Genomic DNA, 21,127 nt, shown 5'->3' on the forward strand with positions numbered 1-21,127 from the left:
TTACAATGAAACATGATTTTATTTTAGAATAATGTTATAAGAAAAAAAAAACAAAAGGCAACATAAAAGTGAGCAGAGTCGATGTTTCTCCCGCTGCAACGTTCGCTCTTTATCATGCAGCTTCGTCTGGGGAAACTGAACAGTACAGAAGGCACAGAAAGAGGGCAAGGAGCAAACTGTAACACCTTTTACCAACCAATCAGATCTCGTTTTGTTTCTGTCGTACCTACTAAAGTGAGTGTTGATTGGTTGCTGCTTCGTCTCACCCTGTGCCTCAAAGAACAATTCCATCTTTCTGACAACCAGGACACAGGAAGGCGGAGCAATAAGACCATTCATTCTGTAAACATAAGCAGTCTCTGTTCCCTTAGGCCAATGCAGGTTCTTGAAGTGCCCATTGGTAAGTGTCGGGAATGCAGACACAGTTGGGGGTCTGTGCAAGTCCCTTTTCCCACACGGCCGCTGCTCCCAATTTGACATGCGGTGCTCCTTCCATTAAAAGAGTCCAAATGAGTTCATTAGGTTGTACTAAAAACAGGCAACGTGTTTTGGGGGGTCAGAAGAAGCTCCCCCTTCATCAGGGTTTCAGGCTTTCTTGTTTTAACTGAAGCCCCGATCAAAAGGGGAGTCTCTTCTAATCCCTGAAACGCGTTGCCTCTTTTTTTTTAATAAGCTAGTAAATTAATTTGAGCTCTTTTATCCTTTGGTCTGGTGCTACTTCCATTAGTGCGTTTTTTTTCCTGAAAAGTTGCACCCAATTTGAGGTCTGTGCAGGTGCACAGCTCCAAACGCAGACAGTGTGCATTCAGGGTCATGCCCAGCATAGATGTCAAAACTGGGGATTGGAAGAAACTCCCCTTTTCATCGGGGCTTCAGTTAAAACAAGAAAGCCTGAAACCCTGATGAAGGGGGAGTTTCTTCTGACCCCCGAAACGCGTTGCCATTTTTAGTACAACCCAATGAACTCAGCCCCAAATGTAGACAGTGTGCATTCTGGGTCAGATGTCAAACTGGGAGCGACTTTCCGGGGGGGGGGGGGAATAATGCACTAATGGAAGGAGTGCCAGACCAAAGAATAAAAGAGCTCAAAATTAATTTACTAGTTTATGAAAAACCCAGAAAAAAAAGGCAACGCATTTCAGGGAAAACAAAAAGGCAACGCGTTTCAGGGAAAAAAACCCAGAAAAAAAGCAACGCGTTTCAGGAAAAAAAAAAACAGAAAAAGACAACGTGTTTCAGGGGAAAAAAACAGGAAAAAAAAGGCAACGCGATTCAGGGATTAGACACTCCCCTTTTCATCGGGGCTTCAGTTAAAACAAGACAGCCTGAAACACTGATGAAGGGAGAGCTTCTTCTGATCCCCCGAAACGCGTTGCCCGTTTTTAGTACAACCTAATGCACTCAGCCCCAAATGCAGACAGTGTGCATTCAGGGTCGTGCCCAGCACAGATGTCAATCTGGGAGCGACTTTCCAGGGAGATTAAAATAAAATGCACAAATGGAAGGAGCGCCAGACCAAAGAATAAAAGAGCTCAAACTAATTTACTAGATTATAAAAAAAAAGAAAAAAAAAGGCAATGCATTTAAGGGAAAAAAACTGAAAAAAAGGCAACACGTTTCAGGTAAAAAAAACAAAAAAAAAGACAACACGTTTTAGGAGGAAAAAACAAACAAAAAAGGCAACGCTTTTCAGGGAAAAAAAAAAAACACGTTTCAGGGGAAAAAAAACCCAGAAAAAAGGCAACGCGTTTCAAGGAGAAAAAAAGGCAACGCGTTTCAGGAATTATAAGAAACTCCCCTTTTCATCGGGGCTTCAGTTAAAACAAGAAAGCCTGAAACCCTGATGAAGGGGAAGCTTCTTCTGACCCCCGAAACGCGTTGCCCGTTTTTAGTACAACCTAATGAATTCATTTGGACTCTTTTAATCCTTTGGTCTGGGCTTCAGTTAAAATAAGAACTTTGATTGGAGTTCTTGATTGCTCGAGCAGATGATGCTGGCCAATGACTCTCCTGATCCGGCAAATGGCTCTCCTACATAGATTCACACAGGAAACCTCTATTTTGGGTCCATTTGAGGTTTTCAAGTTTTTTTCTGAACCCCCGAAACGAGTTGGCTGTTCTTATGCTAATTAATTTATTTGGACTCTTTGATCCTTTTGGCCCGGCGCTCCTTTCATTAGTGCATGGGGTTTTCTTTTCTGGTAACCTGCTGGGGTACCCACTGTGAGGGTAGCCATGTCTGTTGTGGGCAGCCTAACCTCAGCCAATGTGTCTGTCCCCCATATTTTCCTTCATGTCATATTTTAAACAGAAAAAAAGCTCCCTTGTTTCATTGTAGAGAAACAGCCACACCTTTTATTGAAAAGTTTAAATCTGTGCACATGTACAGTTGTGCTCAAAAGTTTGCACCCCTGGACAGAAACGGTGAAATTTTGGCATAGATATTGAAAATATGACCAATCGTTCCAAAAAAGGACTGCGCAAAATCACGTACACATACGTGATTTGCATCTCTGGGTAGGGGGCGCGCGCCCTACTCGCGCCGCTATTGGCTGCTGGGGATGTCAATCACGGCTTCCCACATGGGAGAGATCTGTGTGTAAACAGCACAGATCTCTCTCCTGGCAGCAAGGACATGCTGCTTTGTATCTCTCTGCACAGCATGTCTCCCTAGGAATACACACGTGCTGCTATTGGCTGCTGGGGATGTCAGTCACGGTTTCCTGCCCGGTTACAATACGCCTGACAACACCTTGACACGCCTCACAGCTTCTGGCACACTGTAATCTGGAATGAGGAGACCAAAATAGAGCTTTATGGTTTGGAGAGGGGTCAACATGACCTAAAAGTGACATCAGTACCACCCCACTGTGAAGCATGGTGGTGGCTCACTGATGTTTTGGGGGGGGTGAACTCTAAAGGTCAGGGGAATCTTGTGAAAATTGATGGCAAGATGAATGCAGCGTGCTATCAGAACATACTGGCAGACAATTTGCACTCTTCTGCACATGGGATGCTCTTGGACTTTCCGGCACAATAATGACCCTAAGCACAAGGACCAGTTGACCCTCCAGTGGTTACAGCAGAAAAAGGTGTCACAGACTCCTGACCTTGATATCATCGAGCCGCTTTGGGGAGATCTCAAACGGTTCATGCAAGATGACCAAAGATTTTGCATGCCCTGGAGGCATTTTGCCGAGACGAATGGGCGGCTCTACCACCTGCAAGAATTCGGGGGCCACCTAGACATCCATGACAAAAGACGGCATGCTGTCATTGATGCTAAAGGGGACAATACACTGGATTAGGAGCTAAGGGGGTGCAGACTTTTGAACGGGGGGGGGGGGGGCATTTCATTGGTTTACTTGCTGCCATGTTTTGTTTTGTGATTGGACCAATCTGTTATGACCTCCAGTTACGGAATATGAATCCCATAAGAAATAGGTTTTTCCGGCTCATGGTCCATCCGCTGTATTACCAATTCTCCAAGGGGAGGCCAACCTTTGAGCACAACTGTATCTAATGATTATGATCGTACAGCATTGCCTCCTTTCACAGAAAGGGTCCAAGACGACAAAAGGACTACTGACTGCGGCCATTTCCCATACAGACTGCAGATATCAGACCTTTTTTTTTTTAACCCAATGACTAGGAGGTGGCCAAAAATGCAAGTTGTCACCAGTGTTACTTGGTGACGTCGCTATGCCATCAAGATATCAGTTCCCTGAGAAAAGCTATCACTTACCTTGATTCCCAAAGCTCAGCCAGTCGTGTGCCACCATCACAACCATTGTCATGTCCAGGTTACTGCCTATTCTTCTGCAAGTTGCCCTCTGCAGCTCCCACCTACACTAATGTAGCACCACTGGCCTGTGATCACCAACCATTGTCATGTCCAGGTTACCACCTGATATTCTGCAAGTTGCCCTTGGCAGCTCCCACCTACACTAATGTAGATGCACTGGCCTGTGACCACCAAACCTTGACATGTCCAGGTTACCACCTGTTCTTCTGCAAGTTGCACTCTGCAGCTCCCACCTACACTAATGTAGCTGCACTGGCCTGTGACCACCAACCATTGTCATGTCCAGGTTACCACCTGATCTGCAAGTTGCCCTCGGCAGCTCCCACCTACACTAATGTAGCTGCACTGGCTTGTGACCATCAACCACTGTCATGTCCAGGTTACCACCTGATCTTCTGCAAGTGCCCTCAAGAGCTCCCACCTACACTAATGTATTGGCACTGGCCTGTGACCACCAACCACTGTCATGTCCAGGTTACCACCTGATCTTCTGCAAGTTGCCCTCTGTAGCTCCCACCTACACTAATGTAGCTGCACTGGCCTGTGACCACCAACCTTTGTCATGTCCAGGTTACCACCTGATCTTCTGCAAGTTGCCCTCTGTAGCTCCCACCTACACTAATGTAGCTGCACTGGCCTGTGACCACCAACCTTTGTCATGTCCAGGCTACAACCTGATCTTCTACAAGTTGCCCTCTGCAGCTCCCAGCTACACTAATGTAGCTGCACTGGCCTGTGACCACCAAATCTCATCTGACCCCTAAGCCTGCTGATAGCTCAAGTGATGAAGTTGGGCTGGTCACCAAGCACCGTGCTTCTGGAGGACCAAACACACCGCACCAGCCACCATTTGGTCACCAATTGTGCGGATGTTTCCGGTACAAAACGAAGGTGAGCGGCAGCGTCTGACACGAATTTAGCCTCGGACGCCTACTGCTATCTCACTGGTTGGTCATCAGGCTCCCCACCAACCAGGTCGACTTCAAACACAACTGAAAGAGAAGGGTGGTGTGGGCCCCCTCAGCACTAAGGGAAGTGGCCGATCTGTTAGGAGCAATACTTGCATTTATCTCAAGGCTTTCCATATAGTTAGCATGTTACCTCTAGAAACTGCCAGAGACAATCATAACTAGCATGCTCCCACAAGGCTGGTCAGAACTAGGTCCTCTTGAGGAGGACTTCCAACATGTATCCGTGCCAAGCTCAAGTCTTTCGCTTTGGGTCATACTATGGTGCGCTTCACATAGTCACAGTTCGCTAAAGATGACAAAGGTCCCGGAGACGATGGTGGCAATGACTGTGGAGACGATACCGTTGGCACCGATGAAGAGGATATCAAAGACGCAGCCAGTGGCGGCGATGGAGGTGGTGGAGGGACTTTGTGGCTCTTCTGATGGTGGACCAATTTAAACTTCGACTCGTAGTAGACACCGCAAGTACGGCAGGTGAAGCGCCTCTCCCTGGTGTGGATCCGCTGGTGGGCCTCCAGGTTGGCCTTGGTGTAACAGCCCTTAAGGCAGATCGAGCACATGAAGGGCTTCTCACCCGTGTGAATGCGCCGATGGACAGCGAGGTAGTAGGTGCTGACAAAGTACTTCCTGCAGATCTCGCAGTATGGGTTCTCGCCCCTGTGGCTGCGTTGGTGCTCCACCAAATAGGTCTTGGTGGTGAAACCCTTCCCGCACTCAGGGCAAGGGTATGGTTTCTCTGGGCCATGAGTCTTTTGGTGGCTCAGCAGGTGGGCATTCTGGGTAAAGGCCTTCCCACACTTATGGCACACGAACGGTCGCTGACCCGTGTGCCGCTTCAGATGCTGAGAAAGGTTGGCGAACTGGGAGAAGCACCTGCCACACTCTGAGCACGGATATGGCTTCTCCCCCGTGTGACTACGCTGGTGGATGACGAGTTCTGCCCTGGTGATGAATGACTTGCCGCATTCGGTGCAAGAATAAGGCTTCACGCCCGTGTGAATCTTGCGGTGCCTCATGAGGCCACGTTGGTAGGAGAAGCATTTCCCGCACTCAGCGCAGGCGTACGGTTTGCTCCCTGTGTGAGTCTGCTCGTGTTTGGCGAGCTGGTCACTGTCAGGGAAGCGCCGCCCACACTCGCCACAGGTAAACAACTCTTCGCCACTGTGGATGGCCTGGTGTTTGAGGAGGTTGGCTTTGCTGGTGAAGTTCTTGCCGCACTCTGAGCAAAAATGAGGCTGCTCTTCAGGGTGGGTGGTCTGGTGGTGGTCATCAAATTCTGAGACGTTGAAAAAAGACAGGCCACACTCCGAACAAATGTATGCACCATCCTTGGAGGAAGCACGTGAGTTCATATACTGCTCATCGCTATACAGCTGCTCCTCAGGATCCAGAGTATATTTTGACTCTTCTTCATCGTTTTCACCAAGTGTTCCTTCGTCGCTCAACTCCGACTCCTCCTTAAGATCGGAAGCCAAGTCCTGCACTGGATCCATCAGCATAGAAGCCTCAGGGAGGGGAAGAAGTTCTTCTCCTTCAGCCCAGAAGGGTTCCTCCTTAAAATCAGAAGACGTCAAAGACATGGTTGGAGAAACGTCCATCTGTGGGACATCTTCTTCTTTAGCTGCAAGAGGTTCCTCCTTAATGGTCTCACATTGTGAATCAGTGGTAGTATCAAGGTCAACGAGTGGGAAACGTTCTCCTAGACACCAGGAAGGTTCTTCTTTAACACGGGCAGTGTTGGTTTCTGAAGGATCTGATGAAGAACCATCAGTAAGTTGGGGACATCCTTCCTCCTTAACAGGAGATGGCTTTTCTTCATCCGCTTCTGCAGTGCGGAGATCCGTAGGAGGATCGGAGGGTGAAGTCCTTGCAGGGACATCTTCACGCAAGGTCTCCATCCCGTCTGGCATGGGCATCCTTTTACATGTGGGGTGGATAATAACCCTCTCATCTTCACAATCTGGCGCTGGAGGATCATCGGGTTTGGGTTTCCCAGACAATGGACCTGTTGGAAGGAAAACCACGATGGTGAGAGGATGGAGGCAAAGAGCAGGATACCCTACAAAATTCACACCTCTACTGAGGAGCACTATGAAAAAGGATCAACTTTAATGGACCGCCTCCTCCCCACCCGAATATTTCCCTTCCTTGCACTCCACCGTCGCCTTGCTGGAGCTCCAGGTAGGAGAAGGCCCAAGGTTGGATTTATGTCGGAACTTACACAGGGCTGATGACCTTGCCACCCGTGGGACTGGAAATTGGCCACTCAAGCGCCAACCACTGCATCCTTGAAGAAGAGGTGAGAAGACGCCCCAAGTTTAGTTGGTTAGATCAGATTTTAGGGAAACCCATGACTCCGCCCCGAATGGTGGTACCCATCTGGTAACTGGGCTCCAGGGTCACATACAACAAAAAAATTATATCCTCATGTTCCTCCTCCTGTGTCCCAGACCCCGACCACGTCCACACATCTTCTTTATCCCAGACCCCGACCACGTCCACACATCTTCTCTTTTATCCCAGACCCCGACCACGTCCACACATCTCCTTTATCCCAGACCCCGACCACGTCCACACATCTTCTCCTTTATCCCAGACCCCGACCACGTCCACACATCTTCTCCTTTATCTCAGATCCCGACCACATCCACACATCTTCTCCTTTATCCCAGACCCTGACCACGTCCACACCTTCTCCTTTATCCCAGAACCCGAGCACGTCCACACATCTTCTCCTTTAACCCAGACCTCGACCACATCCACACATCTTCTCCTTTATTCCAGACTCCGACCACGTTCACACATCTTCTACTTTATCCCAGACCCCGACCACGTCTACACATCTTCTCCTTTATCCCAGACCCCGACCATGTCCACACATCTTCTCCTTTATCCCAGACCCCGACCACATTTACACATCTTCTCTTTTATCCCAGACCCTGACCACGTCCACACATCTTCTCCTTTATCCCAGACCCCGACCACATCCACACATCTTCTCCTTTATCCCAGACCCCGACCACACATCTTCTCCTTTACAGAGGGCCTGGACCATTGTCTCTTACCCCAAGACAGGAGAGGTTTCTCCACCAGAACATCCTCGTGTCCTTCTACGCAGCTCTGTGCCATCACAGCTCGGCCTAGGATCAGAGAATGAATGAGACGTCACCATGTACACAGAATTCTTCGTACCCTCCCACCCCATCCATCACCATATCACAGCACACCCACCACTAGGATCGCACCAGTATCAGGTATCCTCTGGGTGAACTGTGGGTGAAGGATTAGAACTTTTTTTTTGGTTGACCTGATTGGACTTTTGTCTTTTTTTCAGCCAGACTAACTACTAGATGTAGCTACTTCCACAAGTGCTCATGATACCAAAACCAAAACCTCTTGCGGTGCGATTTGAGCCAATACAAAATGAATGGGTTCAAATTGCACTGCAAAGAATGGCCTGAGACTTGAACAGGAATGCAGTGCAACTCCTGTCCGAATCGCATGCAGGTTCCTGCACAACTCCTTCGTGAACCCAGGCTTGTTATGGCGACTTTGACCCTAGGCAGGGCAGGAAACTTTCCTGCATGACGGGTTCCACCAGCTCGAGCTCCCAATCCCACTGTGAAAATCAGCAAATGTGGCTTGGGCTCCTCCTGCCTCTCCCATGGCTCTCTCCCAACAAGCCATCCACTGGACCCCCTCCCCATCCCCATCTCCCCTGGTCCCGCTGTACCAGACTGCCAATCCCCTGCTGTCCGACAACGCAAAGCTGCTTCACCAGTCCAGGGATGATTTTAGCTGTATTTTTATAGTTATTATAATAATCAGTGTTGTTTATATATATATATATATATATATATATATATATATATATATATATATAAGATAGTGCAGCGCTGTAACATCAATAAATCAATGTGCAAATATAAATAACTCACAGTATATATGTCACACATGCTCTTAATATCTGCAAAAACAATATAATAGGTGTTAGGGATCCGGGTATGACCAGAAATGTGTGGACTGACACAGGGAAGTAGCAGGCTTCAGGAACACAGGCGTAGTCAGGGCTGGAGAGTTGGAATGGTCAGGCAAGCCGTTAGGCACTGTCAGGCACCGCCCGGCGGGATCTCTAGTACCCACAGAATGGGATTCCTCAGGGCGCGGAGTGTAATCCCCAGTCTGCCTTTTCACCAGAGCCCCTGATGGTGGGGATGGACTTGGCACAGGACTGAGACCAGGTCGCGACCCCTGAGTGCACCCAACTGTGGTAGAGGGGTCCACCGAGGGTATGTACCGTGGGAAAGCCTGACGTTAAGAGGCTGGCAGACCTGGTAACAGGGACAGATCCGTGCAGGATGGATGGATGGATCGTCTGGGTAGCATCGGGCGTAGTCAGGCAGGCCAGGTCAGCAACGTGCGGGCAGCGAGGTACCGGAGGAGCAGGCAGAGAATAGTCAGGGTCACAAGCCGGGTTCAGTAACTCACGGGCAGCGCGGTACAGATCAGGCAGAAGGATAGTCAGGCAAGCCAGGGATCAAGCAGGAGAAGTCAGCAGAGGTCAGGATCAGGCAGGGTCGGAAACAAATCAGATAGTCAGCAGAACAGGAACACAGGATACCAGGTACAGGGGCTCATGGGAAACAATACACCAAGGCACTGACTGCAGATCTGGTCCTGCTTAAATACACCTCCTGCAATCAGCTTCAGCTTATGGCTGACTGCAGGAGTGAGCTTCTGGTTGCTGAGAGCACCCGCTGGCCAGCCCTGGTACTGCAGCCCACACGGCAGGTGAGTCCCACCACCAGTGGTGAATCCATTCCTGACAGTACCCCCCCTCAAGGAGCGGCCTCAGGATGCTTCAAACAGTCCTAAGTGAGCAAAATGTTCCACCGCCCGGGTCAGGTAACTGGCTGAATATCCTACTGCCGGAGTCAACCGGCTGGCTGGGTTTCCTGCTGGTAAACTTCTATTTGTGTAGGAGAACTCAGGAAGGCAGGTTACTGGACACAGGATCTCCAGGAGCAGGCTGGGAACCAGTTATTGGCCAGTTTAGCTAGACATCAGAGGCTGGCACATCAGGCTGGGCAGCGGACAGAGGCACGACAGCGAGCACCGAGTCATCTGGCACGACAATGGGCACTGGGTCACCAAGCTCAACAGCGGCACCGAGTCATCTGGCAGAACAGAAGGCGGGTTCTCAGGACCGCAGGCTGACTGGTTTGGATACCGGCAGGATGGTATTGGTTGGAAAGAATTTTCGCTTCTTCCTGGTTTTAGTTACTGGAGCACTGTAAGTAAACGCAGGTCTGTAAACAGATGGAGCAGCTGCAGACAGAGAAGAGCTGGAGGATGGAACAGGAGAGGGAGCAGTTGCTACAGAGGACTTCTTTACAGGATTAAACACAGGATAGGTGCAGCGAGTGGAAACAGGGTTCTGACGTGGTTGATAACAGGGTATACTGGGCTGGAACTGGAGGTGCTGTCGGGAATGCAGGAAAAGAGCTTTGCAGAAATAGATTAGAAGCAGGACGGGTTTGTTGCAAGCTGCCTGAGGCTGGGGGTAACAAATCTGACCAGGACTGTAATACCGGTTCAACAAAACTCAGCTTACACATAGCCTGTCTGATCAAAGACTGCACTGCGTTTATGCAATCCACAAGCACATGTGATGGACAAGCTGCATAATGCTTATGGAAGCAATCTGGATCCTCCTCCAACAACCATACCAGTGATTCCACTTGATCTGCACTAAATGGGGGAAAAAAGTCATCCCTGCTTTCAGGAGTACTGGACAGAGCCAACTCAGCACAAACCTGGATCAATGGTTGTACCTCAGAAAACTCCATGCCCCGATCCACTAGTGAATGAGCAACCCGCATGAACTCTAGCAGCTAATCCCTGGCATACTTCTTCAGAATCTGATAGCCGTATACTCTGTCTTCCAAGACTAGCAGAGACAAGTACTCAACCTCCTTAGGATGCATCCTCTGCAAACAACAAGCCAAGATGGTCAGGATTGGCCTTGGTGTTCTGTTAGGGATCCAGGTATGACCAGAAATGTGTGGACTGACACAGGGAAGTAGCAGGCTTCAGGAACACAGGCGTACTCAGGGCTGGAGAGGTGGAATGGTCAGGAAGGCCGTTAGGTACTGTCAGGCACCACCCGGCGGGATCTCTAGTACCCACAGAACGGGATTCCTCAGGGCGCAGAGTCTAAGCCCCAGCCTGCCTTTTCACCAGAGCCAATGATGGTGGGGATGGACTTGACGGTGCGTGACTCTCCTGTAGTGATCTTAAAGGTGTGTAGGCCCATTGGGCCGCAGAGTGGAGATGAGGGGGCAATTTAGCCACAGGAGGAGAGTCACGCACCGTTACTAAAAGTCACTTGTGTAATCACCTGCGTTGCATGAATTGGTTCAGAGTTGAGCACCATCATCTACTATTTATGAACATTTTTTACCCACCTTGGATATTTACCATCATCTATTCATTTATCACGATATAGAGTGAGGGGGCCACATGTACTGTGATTTATTCTGTGTTATTAGCACAAATATAGGTCACCTATTATATTGTTTTTGCAGATATTAAGAGCATGTGTGACATATATACTGCGAGTTATTCATATTTGCATATTGATTTATTGATGTTACAGCGCTGCACTATCTTTTATATATTTAGTGTTTACTGTAAGGTACCAGTTTGAGTGCTAGCAGCTTGTTATTATAGGTACTCCATTAAGCGCAGGAAGAATATACATATAGTCTAATCAGTGTTGTTTATAATTATTATTTTTTTTGTACTGGTACTTTTTTTGCATAATAAAATTATCATTATTATATTATATTAATTTTGTATTATTATTATATTATTTTTTGTTGTAATTTTTTTTGCACAATATCAAAAACAATATTATTATTATTTTTTAATTGGTGCTGTTACTAAATTGACAGTTCTAAACACACACACACTATATAAATTTATTTGTAATTATTAGTTGCAGCATTTTTAGTGATACTTTTAGGGCAATCATAAATTGCATTATTTAGAAATGTAATTTTTTTTTTATTGGTCATGTAATTATACACTTTTTTTTGCATAATAATATTATCACTAATAAAAACATATTTTTTGTAATTGGTGCTGTTACAAAATTTGCAGTTCTACACACACCAAAAATTATTTATATATATATCTATATATATTTTTTAATTATTAGCTGCAAGGTTTTTTTGTGATACTTATCTTACTTAGGGTTACTTACTTAGGATTCTTACTTATTATTATTTGTATTATTTATAATTATTTATTATTTTCTTGAATTGGTCATTTAGTTAGAACATTTTTTGGCATACCAATATTATCACTAAAAATATTACTTTTTTTACATTGGCTCTGTTGCTAGATTGGCAGTTCTACACACAAACACATACATACATATATAAATATATACACATACATATACACACGCATTTTTTAATTTTACTTATTAGTTTGGCTAATTAGTGTGGCTTTTAGAGTTATCATAATAATGTGTATTGTAATTCTTTTATTTGGATTGGTATTGTAATTATAACTTTTTTGCATAATATTAATAATATCACTCAAAATATTATTTTAACTGGTGCTGTTACTATAATAACAATTGTAGCTTTAAAACATTTTTTTTTAATTATTAGTGGTGGTATTTTTTTGTGTTATTTTTAGGATTATTATAATTAGTATTTTTTTTTACAGTCTTTTGTATTGGTACTGTACATTTAAAAAAAATATTTTTATTAATAATAATAATAATAATAATGTTTAATAATAATTTCACTCTAAATATATTGTTTTAATTGTTTTTATTTTAAACTGGTGCTGTTACAATAACAATTGTAGCTTTAAAAAAATTATATAATTTTTTAAATTATTACTGGTGGTAATTTTAGGGTTATTATAATAGTTAGTTTTTTTACAGTTTTTTTGTATTGGTATTGTACATTTTTTTTGTATTGGTATTGTACATATTTTTTTTAAATACTTGTATTAATATTAATAATAATAATTTCACTCTATAAATATATTTTTTTTTAATTGTTTTTATTTCTAACTGGTGCTGTTACTATAACAACAATTGTAGCTTTAAAAAAAAATATAATTTTTTAAATTATTAGTGGTGGTATTTTTAGGGTTATTATAATAATTAGTATTTTGTTACAGTTTTTTTGCATTGGTATTGTACATATTTTTTTTTACATACTTGTATTAATAATAATAATTTTTAATAATAATTTCACTCTATAAATATATTGTTTTTATTTCTAACTGGTGCTGTTACTAGAACAATTGTAGCTTTAAAAAAAAATATTTTTTTTTAATTATTAGTGATGGTATTTTTAGGGTTATTATAATAATTAGTATTTCTTTTACAGTTTTTTTGTATTGGTATTGTACATTTTTTTTAAATATTTGTATTAATAATAATAATAAAAAATTTTAATAAACATTTCACTCTAAATATATTGTTTTTAATCGTTTTTATTTTTAACTGGTGCAGTTGCTATAATGAGAATTGTAGCTTTAAAAAATTATATAATTTTTAAAATCATTAGTGGTGGTATTTTTAGGATTATAATAATTAGTATTTTTTTTGTATTGGTATTGTACATATTTTTTAAAAATATCTGTATTAATAATATTAATTTTGAATAATAATTTCACTCTAAATATATTATTTTTAATTGTTTTTATTTTTAAACTGGTGCTGTTACTTAAAATTTTTTATAATTTTTTTAAGCTTCAATTGTTATTGACAATTGTAGCTTAAATGATTAGTGGTGGCATTTTTTGTGTTATTTTTCGGATAATTATAATAATTAGTCTTTTTTTTTTTGCAGTATTTTTGTATTGGTATTGTACATTTTTTTAAATATTTGTATTAATAATAATAATAATAATAATAATAATAATAATAATTTCACTCTAAATATATTGTTTTTAATTGTTGCTGTTACTATAATCAATAACAAGAACATAATGGCAAATATTTATTTTATTTTTATATATATATTTATATATATAATAGAATATTGTTATTATCATCATTATTATGCAAAAGCATTAAAATTACAATATCATTTCTAAAAAAAATAAATAAAAAAAGTTTTTTTCTAATTATTATAACCCTCTACTATTACTACTAATGGATGGGTTTGAGCGCCCCCTGCTGACAGGTCCCTGTAATAACTAGTGTACAGCCATAGACTTCAGTGTGAGGAGTCCTCAGTGCCCTCACACTCCGCTAACAAAAGCGGCTTGTAGGTGAGGCCCCGAGTAGCTCCGCCTATAATGGAAGCACCCTGAAGGGCAAATTCCTCCCCACTCACCCAGGTACCAGCCTTCTGCACACACCGCTCTCCTCTCCTGCAGCGTCCTCCGCTGTCTGTCCTGATCGGAAGTTGCTAATAAAGCATTTCCTTCCCCGTGCGTTCCAGCCTGGCTCTGAGCGGCAAGGTAAGGAAGGATCCAGAGAGAGGCGTGGAAAGCAGAACCCTGAAGTGCGCTGGACCGCAGAACGGGGAAGTGAGCTGGAACACAGAACGCGGAAGTGCCCTGGAACGCAGAGCGATCAGGACAATAAGAGGAGAGTGTAGGATGGTGAGCTGTGACTTTTATTGTACAATGGAGCTTTTTCTCAGCATTCTGACCCTGCCTGGGGAGAAGAGACCTGGGAATTATGCTTTTTTTTAATTAGATATATGCATACATATATCATTTTATTAGTTTTTGTAGCTGTACTATTATATATGTCTACTAGTAAGCACAGAAGTCCCATATCTTTAGGGTTGTCACCTTTTTTTAAAGGCACAAAAGCAGCATTTCCTATTAAAAACATGGAGAACAAGTCCAGCCAGGTGAACCCAACCCCCACCCTATGCCATGGGACGACTCCCCCTCTGCTGCCCCAACAGTCATTGTTTGGGCCAACTGCATGCTGATGAATGACCTCTGACCCTTGCCATAGGGTTCCTGACCTCTGACCTTCTCCTGTTCCCACCACCATGAACTCTAATCACACATGATCGGTTGTCCTATGACTGCCAACTTTGAAGCTGCTGGACCCGTCCTACGCTTCCTCTACCGTATATAACCAAAATGGCCTTGAAGGGTTTGTTTGTCCAACAGCATCAGGGTATCAGGTTGTCACAAGGGTCCAACACAAGTCAGCAGGACCCTGCCCCACCTACAGCAACACCAGACACACTCTGGCCATTGCATGAGACACTCACTGGATACACCAGGCAGGCCCTGAGGAAGGAACCAGAAACCAACCGGTCCCATCTACAAGGAAGACACCCCTGTTTAATGGAGGGGGAGGGGGGCTTGGATTCAGTTCCAATCCTTTAAATTTTAGAATTCCTGAAATAATAAAAAAAAAGGATATTTTTATTTCATGAACAAGTCGTAGCTGGGAAGATATTGTGTCATGGTCCTTCAAGAACCATAGACAGTTCACCCTTAACTCAACCACTCAACATGGACTCCAGTTTGTCTCTTTCAGCTGTTCTTCTAGTGGCCTATATCTGAGATTCCTCATATCAATCCACTGCGGGCACAGATCCCCAACTGAGGATGAAGGCCCGGATCACCATGACTGAGAGGATACTGAGCCTCACCCTGGAGATCATCTACCTGCTGACCGGAGAGGTGAGGAGGATTCTGGGAGGTCACATGACATTGCTCTCCTCTCTATAAATAAAACACAGACCTGACTGGAGAGGTGAGGAGGATTCTGGGAGGTCACATGACGTCACTCTTATCTCTATTAATAAAACACAGACCTGACCGGAGAGGTGAGGAGGATTCTGGGAGGTCACATGACGTCACTCTTATCTCTAGTAATAAAACACAGACCTAACCGGAGAGGTGAGGAGGATTCTGGGAGGTCACATGACATCACTCTCATCTCTATTAATAAAACACAGACCTGACCGGAGAGGTGAGGAGGATTCTGGGAGGTCACATGACATCACTCATCTCAGCTACAACGAGATTTACTTTTCTTCATACTCAATAATGCTTATTTCTATTTAGGAATCCGTAGTGGTAACAAAGACATCTGTGGAGAACGTGACACCCAGGAGTCACCCGCGGGTTTTAAATGAAAAAATCAATGATGAGAGGATTCTACAACTAAGCAGCAAAATCACTGACCTGCTGACAGGAGAGGTGAGCGGTGCTGGGAATTCTGGGACATTCTCCAGTAACAGACAAGGGATGTGTCTGGATGGTGACTGTATCATTGTGTGTGTCAGGTTCCTATAAGGTGTCAGGATGTCACTGACCTTTCTGACTCTACTGTTACATAGCTTGTCTCCCTCCCTTCCTCCCTCTCTCTTTCTCCATCCTCCATTCTTTTTTTTTTATTTTATTTTTACTTTCTCTCTTTTCTTTTTCTCTCTCCCCCCCCCCTTTTTTTTCTCTCATTTCTCTTGTCCTTCTCCTTCCCCCTTCCACTCCACCCTCTCTCTCTCCCTCCTCCCTTTTTCTCCTCTCCTTTCTTTTTTTTATCCTTTCTTTTCTCCTCTCTCTCTTCTCTTTTTTCTCCTTTCCTCTTTTTTTCTTTTCTCCTCTCTTTTCTCTACTCTCCTCTTTTTTTTCCTCTCCTCTCTTTTTTCATTTTCTCTTTTTTCTCCTTTTATCTTTTCTCTTCTCTCCCCTCCCCTCCTTTTTTCCCCTCTCCTCTCCTTTTCTCTTGTCTCTCCACTACTCTCTTTTTCTCCTCTCTTTCACCTCTTTTTCTCTTTTCTCTCCTCTCCGCTCTTTTTTTCTCCTCTCTTTTCTCTTATCTTTTTTCTTCTCTCCTCTCTTTTCTCTTCTCTCTCCTCTCCTCTCTTTTTTCTTCTTTCCTCTTTTTTTCTTCATTCCTCTCCTCTCTCTTTTCTTTCCTCTCCTCTCCTTTTCTCTTGTCTCTCCTCTACTCACCTTTTGTTCTTTTCTCTTCTCTCCTCTCTTATTTTTATCCTCTCTTTTCTCCTCTCTTTTTTCTTCTTTCCTCTCTTTTTCTTCTCTCCTCTCTTTTTCTTCTTTTTTCTTCTCTCCTCTCTTTTTTTTTTCTCTTCGCTCTCCTCTCCTCTTTTTTTTCTCTTCTCTCTCCTCTTTTTTATCTTCTCTTTTTTCTCCTTTTCTCTTTTTTCTTCTCTCCCCTCCCCTCTCTTTTCTTTCCTCTGTTTTTTTTTCCCCTCTCCTCTCCTTTTCTCTTGTCTCTCCACTACTCTCTTTTTCTCCTCTCTCACCTCTTTTTCTCTTTTCTTCCTCTCCTCTCTTTTTTTATCCTCTATTTTCTCCTCTCTTCTCTCCTCTCTTTTTTCTTCTTTCCTCTTTTTTTCTTCTCTCCTCTCTTTTCTCTTCTCTCTCCTCTCCTCTTTTTTATCCTCTTTTTTTTCTTCTCTCCTCTGTCTTTTTTTTCCTCTCCTCTCCTTTTCTCTTGTCTCTCCACTACTCTCTTTTTCTCCTCTCTCTCACCTCTTTTTCTCTTTTCTCTCCTCTCTTTTTTTATCCTCTTTTCTCTCTTTTCTTTTCTCTCCTCTCTTTTTTTCTTCTCTCCTCTCTTTTCTCTCCTCTCTTTTTTTTCTCTTCTCCTCTCTCTCCTCTCCTTTTCTCTTCTCTCTCCTCGTCTCTCTTTTTTATCCTTTTCTCTTTTTCTTCTCTTTTTTCTCTCCTCCCCTCCTCTCTCTTTTCTTTCCTCTGCTTTTTTTCCCTCTCCTTTTCTCTTGTCTCTCCACTGCTCTCTTTTTCTCCTCTCTCACCTCTTTTTCTCTTTTCTTCCTCTCCTCTCTTTTTTTTCTCACCTCTCTTTTTTCTCTTTTCTCCCCTCTCCTCTCTTTTTTATCCTCTCTTTTCTCTTTTTTTTCTCCTTTCCTCTCTTTTTATTTCGTCTCTCCTCTCTTTTTTCTTTCCTTTCCTCTCTTTGCTCTTCTGTCTCCCTCTAACACTCTTCCAATGCCCCTATCAGTGTCCCACCACTCCCATCTTCTTTTCTCTCTCTTTCTTCCCAGTACTCATCTTCCTTATCATGACTACAACTGACCGTCTCCATTGCCCTCCCAGGGATCCTGCAGCCTAATCCCAGCCAAAATATTGATGGACTGGGAAGGAATCTCCATTTCTCTGCTATTTCAGCTTTTTACACCATTGGGGAAGTTTTTCCCTCACTTCTTGGTCACGTTGACAACTGTACAAGCTGGAGTGGTTGTCAGTGGGACAGAAAGACATAGACAACAATAAAATATTGTCAGACGTTCCAACCCTTCCTTCTGGGTTTTAAATCTGAAATTTGGGGTAACAAACGTTGTCTACAAGATGCATGTGTGTTCTTCTTTGAAGGACGGTTCACACCACATGCAGTCCAGTACTTTTTTTTTTTCCTGCATCAAAAATGCATTGATTGTAGGTTACATGGTTTCCAATGGCATAGTTCACACCAGTGCGGTCAGATCCAGAAAAAAAATAAAAGTAGAACATGCTGCATTTTTTCTGCACTGTACTGGAATGCAGTAAAATGCACCAAAAATGCACTGGAACACACATGTCCTTATTTAAATTGAAGTAAAAGAGAGGGGAAAAAATTAACCTGAATGCATCAAAAATGCACCGAAACGCATCAAATGCTTATGCAGAAATGCATCCGGAGCGCATCAAACACACATGCAGAAATGCATCTGGAACACATCAAACACACATGCAGAAATGCATCCGGAACGCATCAGGAACACATGCAGAAATGCATCCGGAACGCATCAAACACACATGCAGAAATGTATCTGGAACGCCTCAAACACACATGCAGAAACGCATCTGGGACACATCAAACACACATGCAGAAATGCACCGGAACGCATCAAACACATGCAAAAATGCATCCGGAACACATCAAACACGCATGCAGAAATGCATCTAGAATGCATCAAACACACATGCAGAAACGCATCAAACACGCGTGCAGAAACGCATCCGGAGCGCATCAAACACACATGCAGAAATGCATCAGGAACACATCAAACACACATGCAGAAATGCATCCGGATGGCATCAAACACACATGCAGAAATGCATCCGGAATGCATCAAACACACATGCAGAAACACATCCGGAACGCATACGCTCTGCATTTCTATGGTGTGAACCAGCCCTAAGCTTTGTGTATTTTTTCCAGTTCTGTGCAGAGATCCAGTGTGAGACTTCTTCTCTGTGCAGGAGCTTTTTTACAGGAGCTTCCTGTAAAAAAGACCGCTCGCTGCTGCTCTCCCTGCACGTGCAGGGTGATTGGCCTTGTCTCCTCCCCCACCTCTAGGCAGCCTGTAGTGGGTGGAGCCTGCTGGGGCCCTCCCACAGCTCTGCTCTCTGCACAGGCTATGTATGGCACAGTGATGATGTCAATGCTACTTTTACAAAGTAACAACTGGGTTTGCAAAGGTATTTGGTGCCCAGAATGTGGATTTATAACTTTTGTGGCTACTGGCGAATACAGTATATTTAAATGAAAGTATTTTTTTCTGGAGCTCAACTTTAACTCCCTCTCCATGCAGGATTATGAAGAAGAGTTTGAAGGTCCGTGTGTAACGTCAGTAGGGAAAGAGGACCACGTGCCCCTCCCATCCCTGGTAAGATCCCCGTTTTGTGCTTTCACTTTTATATGCAGTTTAGCCTGGCTGTAGTAAAAGGTCAGGCCATTAGGGAGTTTCCATAGTCCATACTAGTCCATGGAGCCCAGTGTTGTCCTCCAGCCCAAAGTCCTTCAGTAGGTTGGGACTTATGAATAAATAATGGAATAAGGAATGCTTCTTATATCAACAGGAAAGCTAAAAGAATGTCCCTTACATTGGTGGTCAGTGGGAAGAATGTTCCTTACATTGGGGGTCAGTGGGAAGAATGTTCCTTACATTGGTGGTCAGTGGGAAGAATGTCCCTTACATTGGGGGTCAGTGGGAAGAATGTCCCTTACATTGGTGATCAGTGGGAAGAATGCTCCTTACATTGGGGGTCGGGGAAGAATGCCCCTTACATTGGGGGTCAGTGGGAAGAATGCCCCTTACATTGGTGATTAGTGGGAAGCATGCCCCTTACATTGGGGGTCAGTGGGAAGAATTCTCCTTACATTGGGGGTCAGTGGGAAGAATGTACCTTACATTGGGGGTCAGTGGGAAGAATGTCCCTTACATTGGGGGTCAGTGGGAAGAATCCTCCTTACATTGGGGGTCAGTGGGAAGAATGTCCCTTACATTGGGTGTCAGTGGGAAGAATGTCCCTTACATTGGTGGTCAGTGGGAAGAATGTCCTCCTTACATTGGTGATCAAACACACATCTGGGAGTCTTTGGAACGATGCAGGGCTGCTGGATGGAGAAAGTACTTGCTGGCATTGGATCAGGCAAAAGCTTTTGATCGAGTGAATCATGAATATCTGTGGTTGCTGCTTGGTAGATACGGCCTGCAGGGGAGGTTTATAGATTGGCTGAAGACATTATATAAAGGGGCTGAGAGCTTCCCACTTGTTAATGGTTGGGTTGGGCGGCCTTGTGAGGTCGGCTCTGGTGTGCGCCAGGGATGTCCTTTGAGCCCCCTGCTATATGCTTTCGCAATCGACCCCTTTGTAAGAAGGCTAGAGGGCGCATCGTTGTGCGGGGTGCCTAAGGGCATTGCTGGTGTGCCGCCTTTGAAGGTCGTCGCCTATGCTGATGATGTGTCTGTTATTATCTCTGGGACTGAGGAGGCGCAGGAGGTGGTCTCTGTGATAGAGCAGTACACGGAGGCTTCTGGCTCTAAAGTCAACCATGAAAAGAGTGAAGTTTTCTGGATGGTTGAGGAGGGTGAAAGCTTCGAACTTCCGGATGCCTTCCCAGATCCCCAGCAGCAAATTAAAGTTTTGGGCATCAAATTTGGTCCTGGTGACTATGGTCATCAAAACTGGGAAAGCAGGTTGGTAGATGCCAATGCCAAAGTAGCAAGCTGGAAGAGATGGAGGCTTTCCTTGAGGGAGAGGGTTGACTTGATCAAAACTTACCTGATTCCGATCTTTTTATATGTCAGCTTTGTCTGTATCTTGCCGGTATCTCTCTATGCAAGGGTCTTCAGCTGTTTTTTCCAACTGTTATGGGGAAATAGGCTGAACCTGATCAAACCTAATGTAACTTACCTGTCCAGGCGGGAGGGTGGCCTAGGAATGGTCAACCCGATAGTTTTCTTTTCTTTGCTCTTTTTAAAGTACAATCTTGGTAATATGTTAGCAGAGACCCCGCCGGGATGGGTGGGTATTTTTCAGTCTTGGTTTAGGCCTTTTCTGCATTGCTGGGAAGATGGCGGGCCAG

The 21,127-nt window shown here is 44.2% G+C and overlaps 2 protein-coding genes across 5 annotated transcripts in view; one reads left to right on the forward strand and one right to left on the reverse strand.

Annotated features, from left to right (window-relative positions):
* LOC149453493 (uncharacterized) lies at positions 1-14,320 on the reverse strand. The gene is made up of 3 exons (XM_089688406.1): positions 14,148-14,320; positions 7,842-7,916; positions 1-6,781 (listed from the first exon to the last, which is right to left on the reverse strand). The coding sequence occupies exons 2-3, from the start codon at positions 7,903-7,905 to the stop codon at positions 5,028-5,030; spliced, it is 1,818 nt and encodes a 605-aa protein (XP_089544532.1). The 5' UTR covers positions 7,906-7,916; positions 14,148-14,320; the 3' UTR covers positions 1-5,027.
* Positions 14,087-21,127, forward strand: part of LOC149453494 (uncharacterized) — a 20,911-nt gene continuing 13,870 nt past the window's right edge. For 3 of the 4 annotated variants that reach the window (XR_016314686.1, XR_016314688.1, XM_089688494.1), the window contains exons 1-4: positions 14,087-14,418; positions 15,323-15,468; positions 15,856-15,990; positions 19,350-19,424. Coding sequence is in view for 1 of the 4 variants with exons in the window: in XM_089688494.1 (XP_089544620.1) it covers positions 15,394-15,468; positions 15,856-15,990; positions 19,350-19,424 (285 nt within the window). In the remaining 3 variants the exon portion in view is untranslated. Of the gene's footprint in view, positions 14,419-15,308; positions 15,469-15,855; positions 15,991-19,349; positions 19,425-21,127 lie in introns of all 4 variants that reach the window. The other variant, XR_016314687.1, reaches the window with a different exon arrangement.

This window comes from Staurois parvus, unplaced genomic scaffold (genome assembly GCF_062004578.1).
Source record: "Staurois parvus isolate SC_StPar_1 unplaced genomic scaffold, SC_StPar_1.0 ptg000449l, whole genome shotgun sequence".
Classification (NCBI taxonomy): Eukaryota; Metazoa; Chordata; class Amphibia; order Anura; family Ranidae; genus Staurois; species Staurois parvus.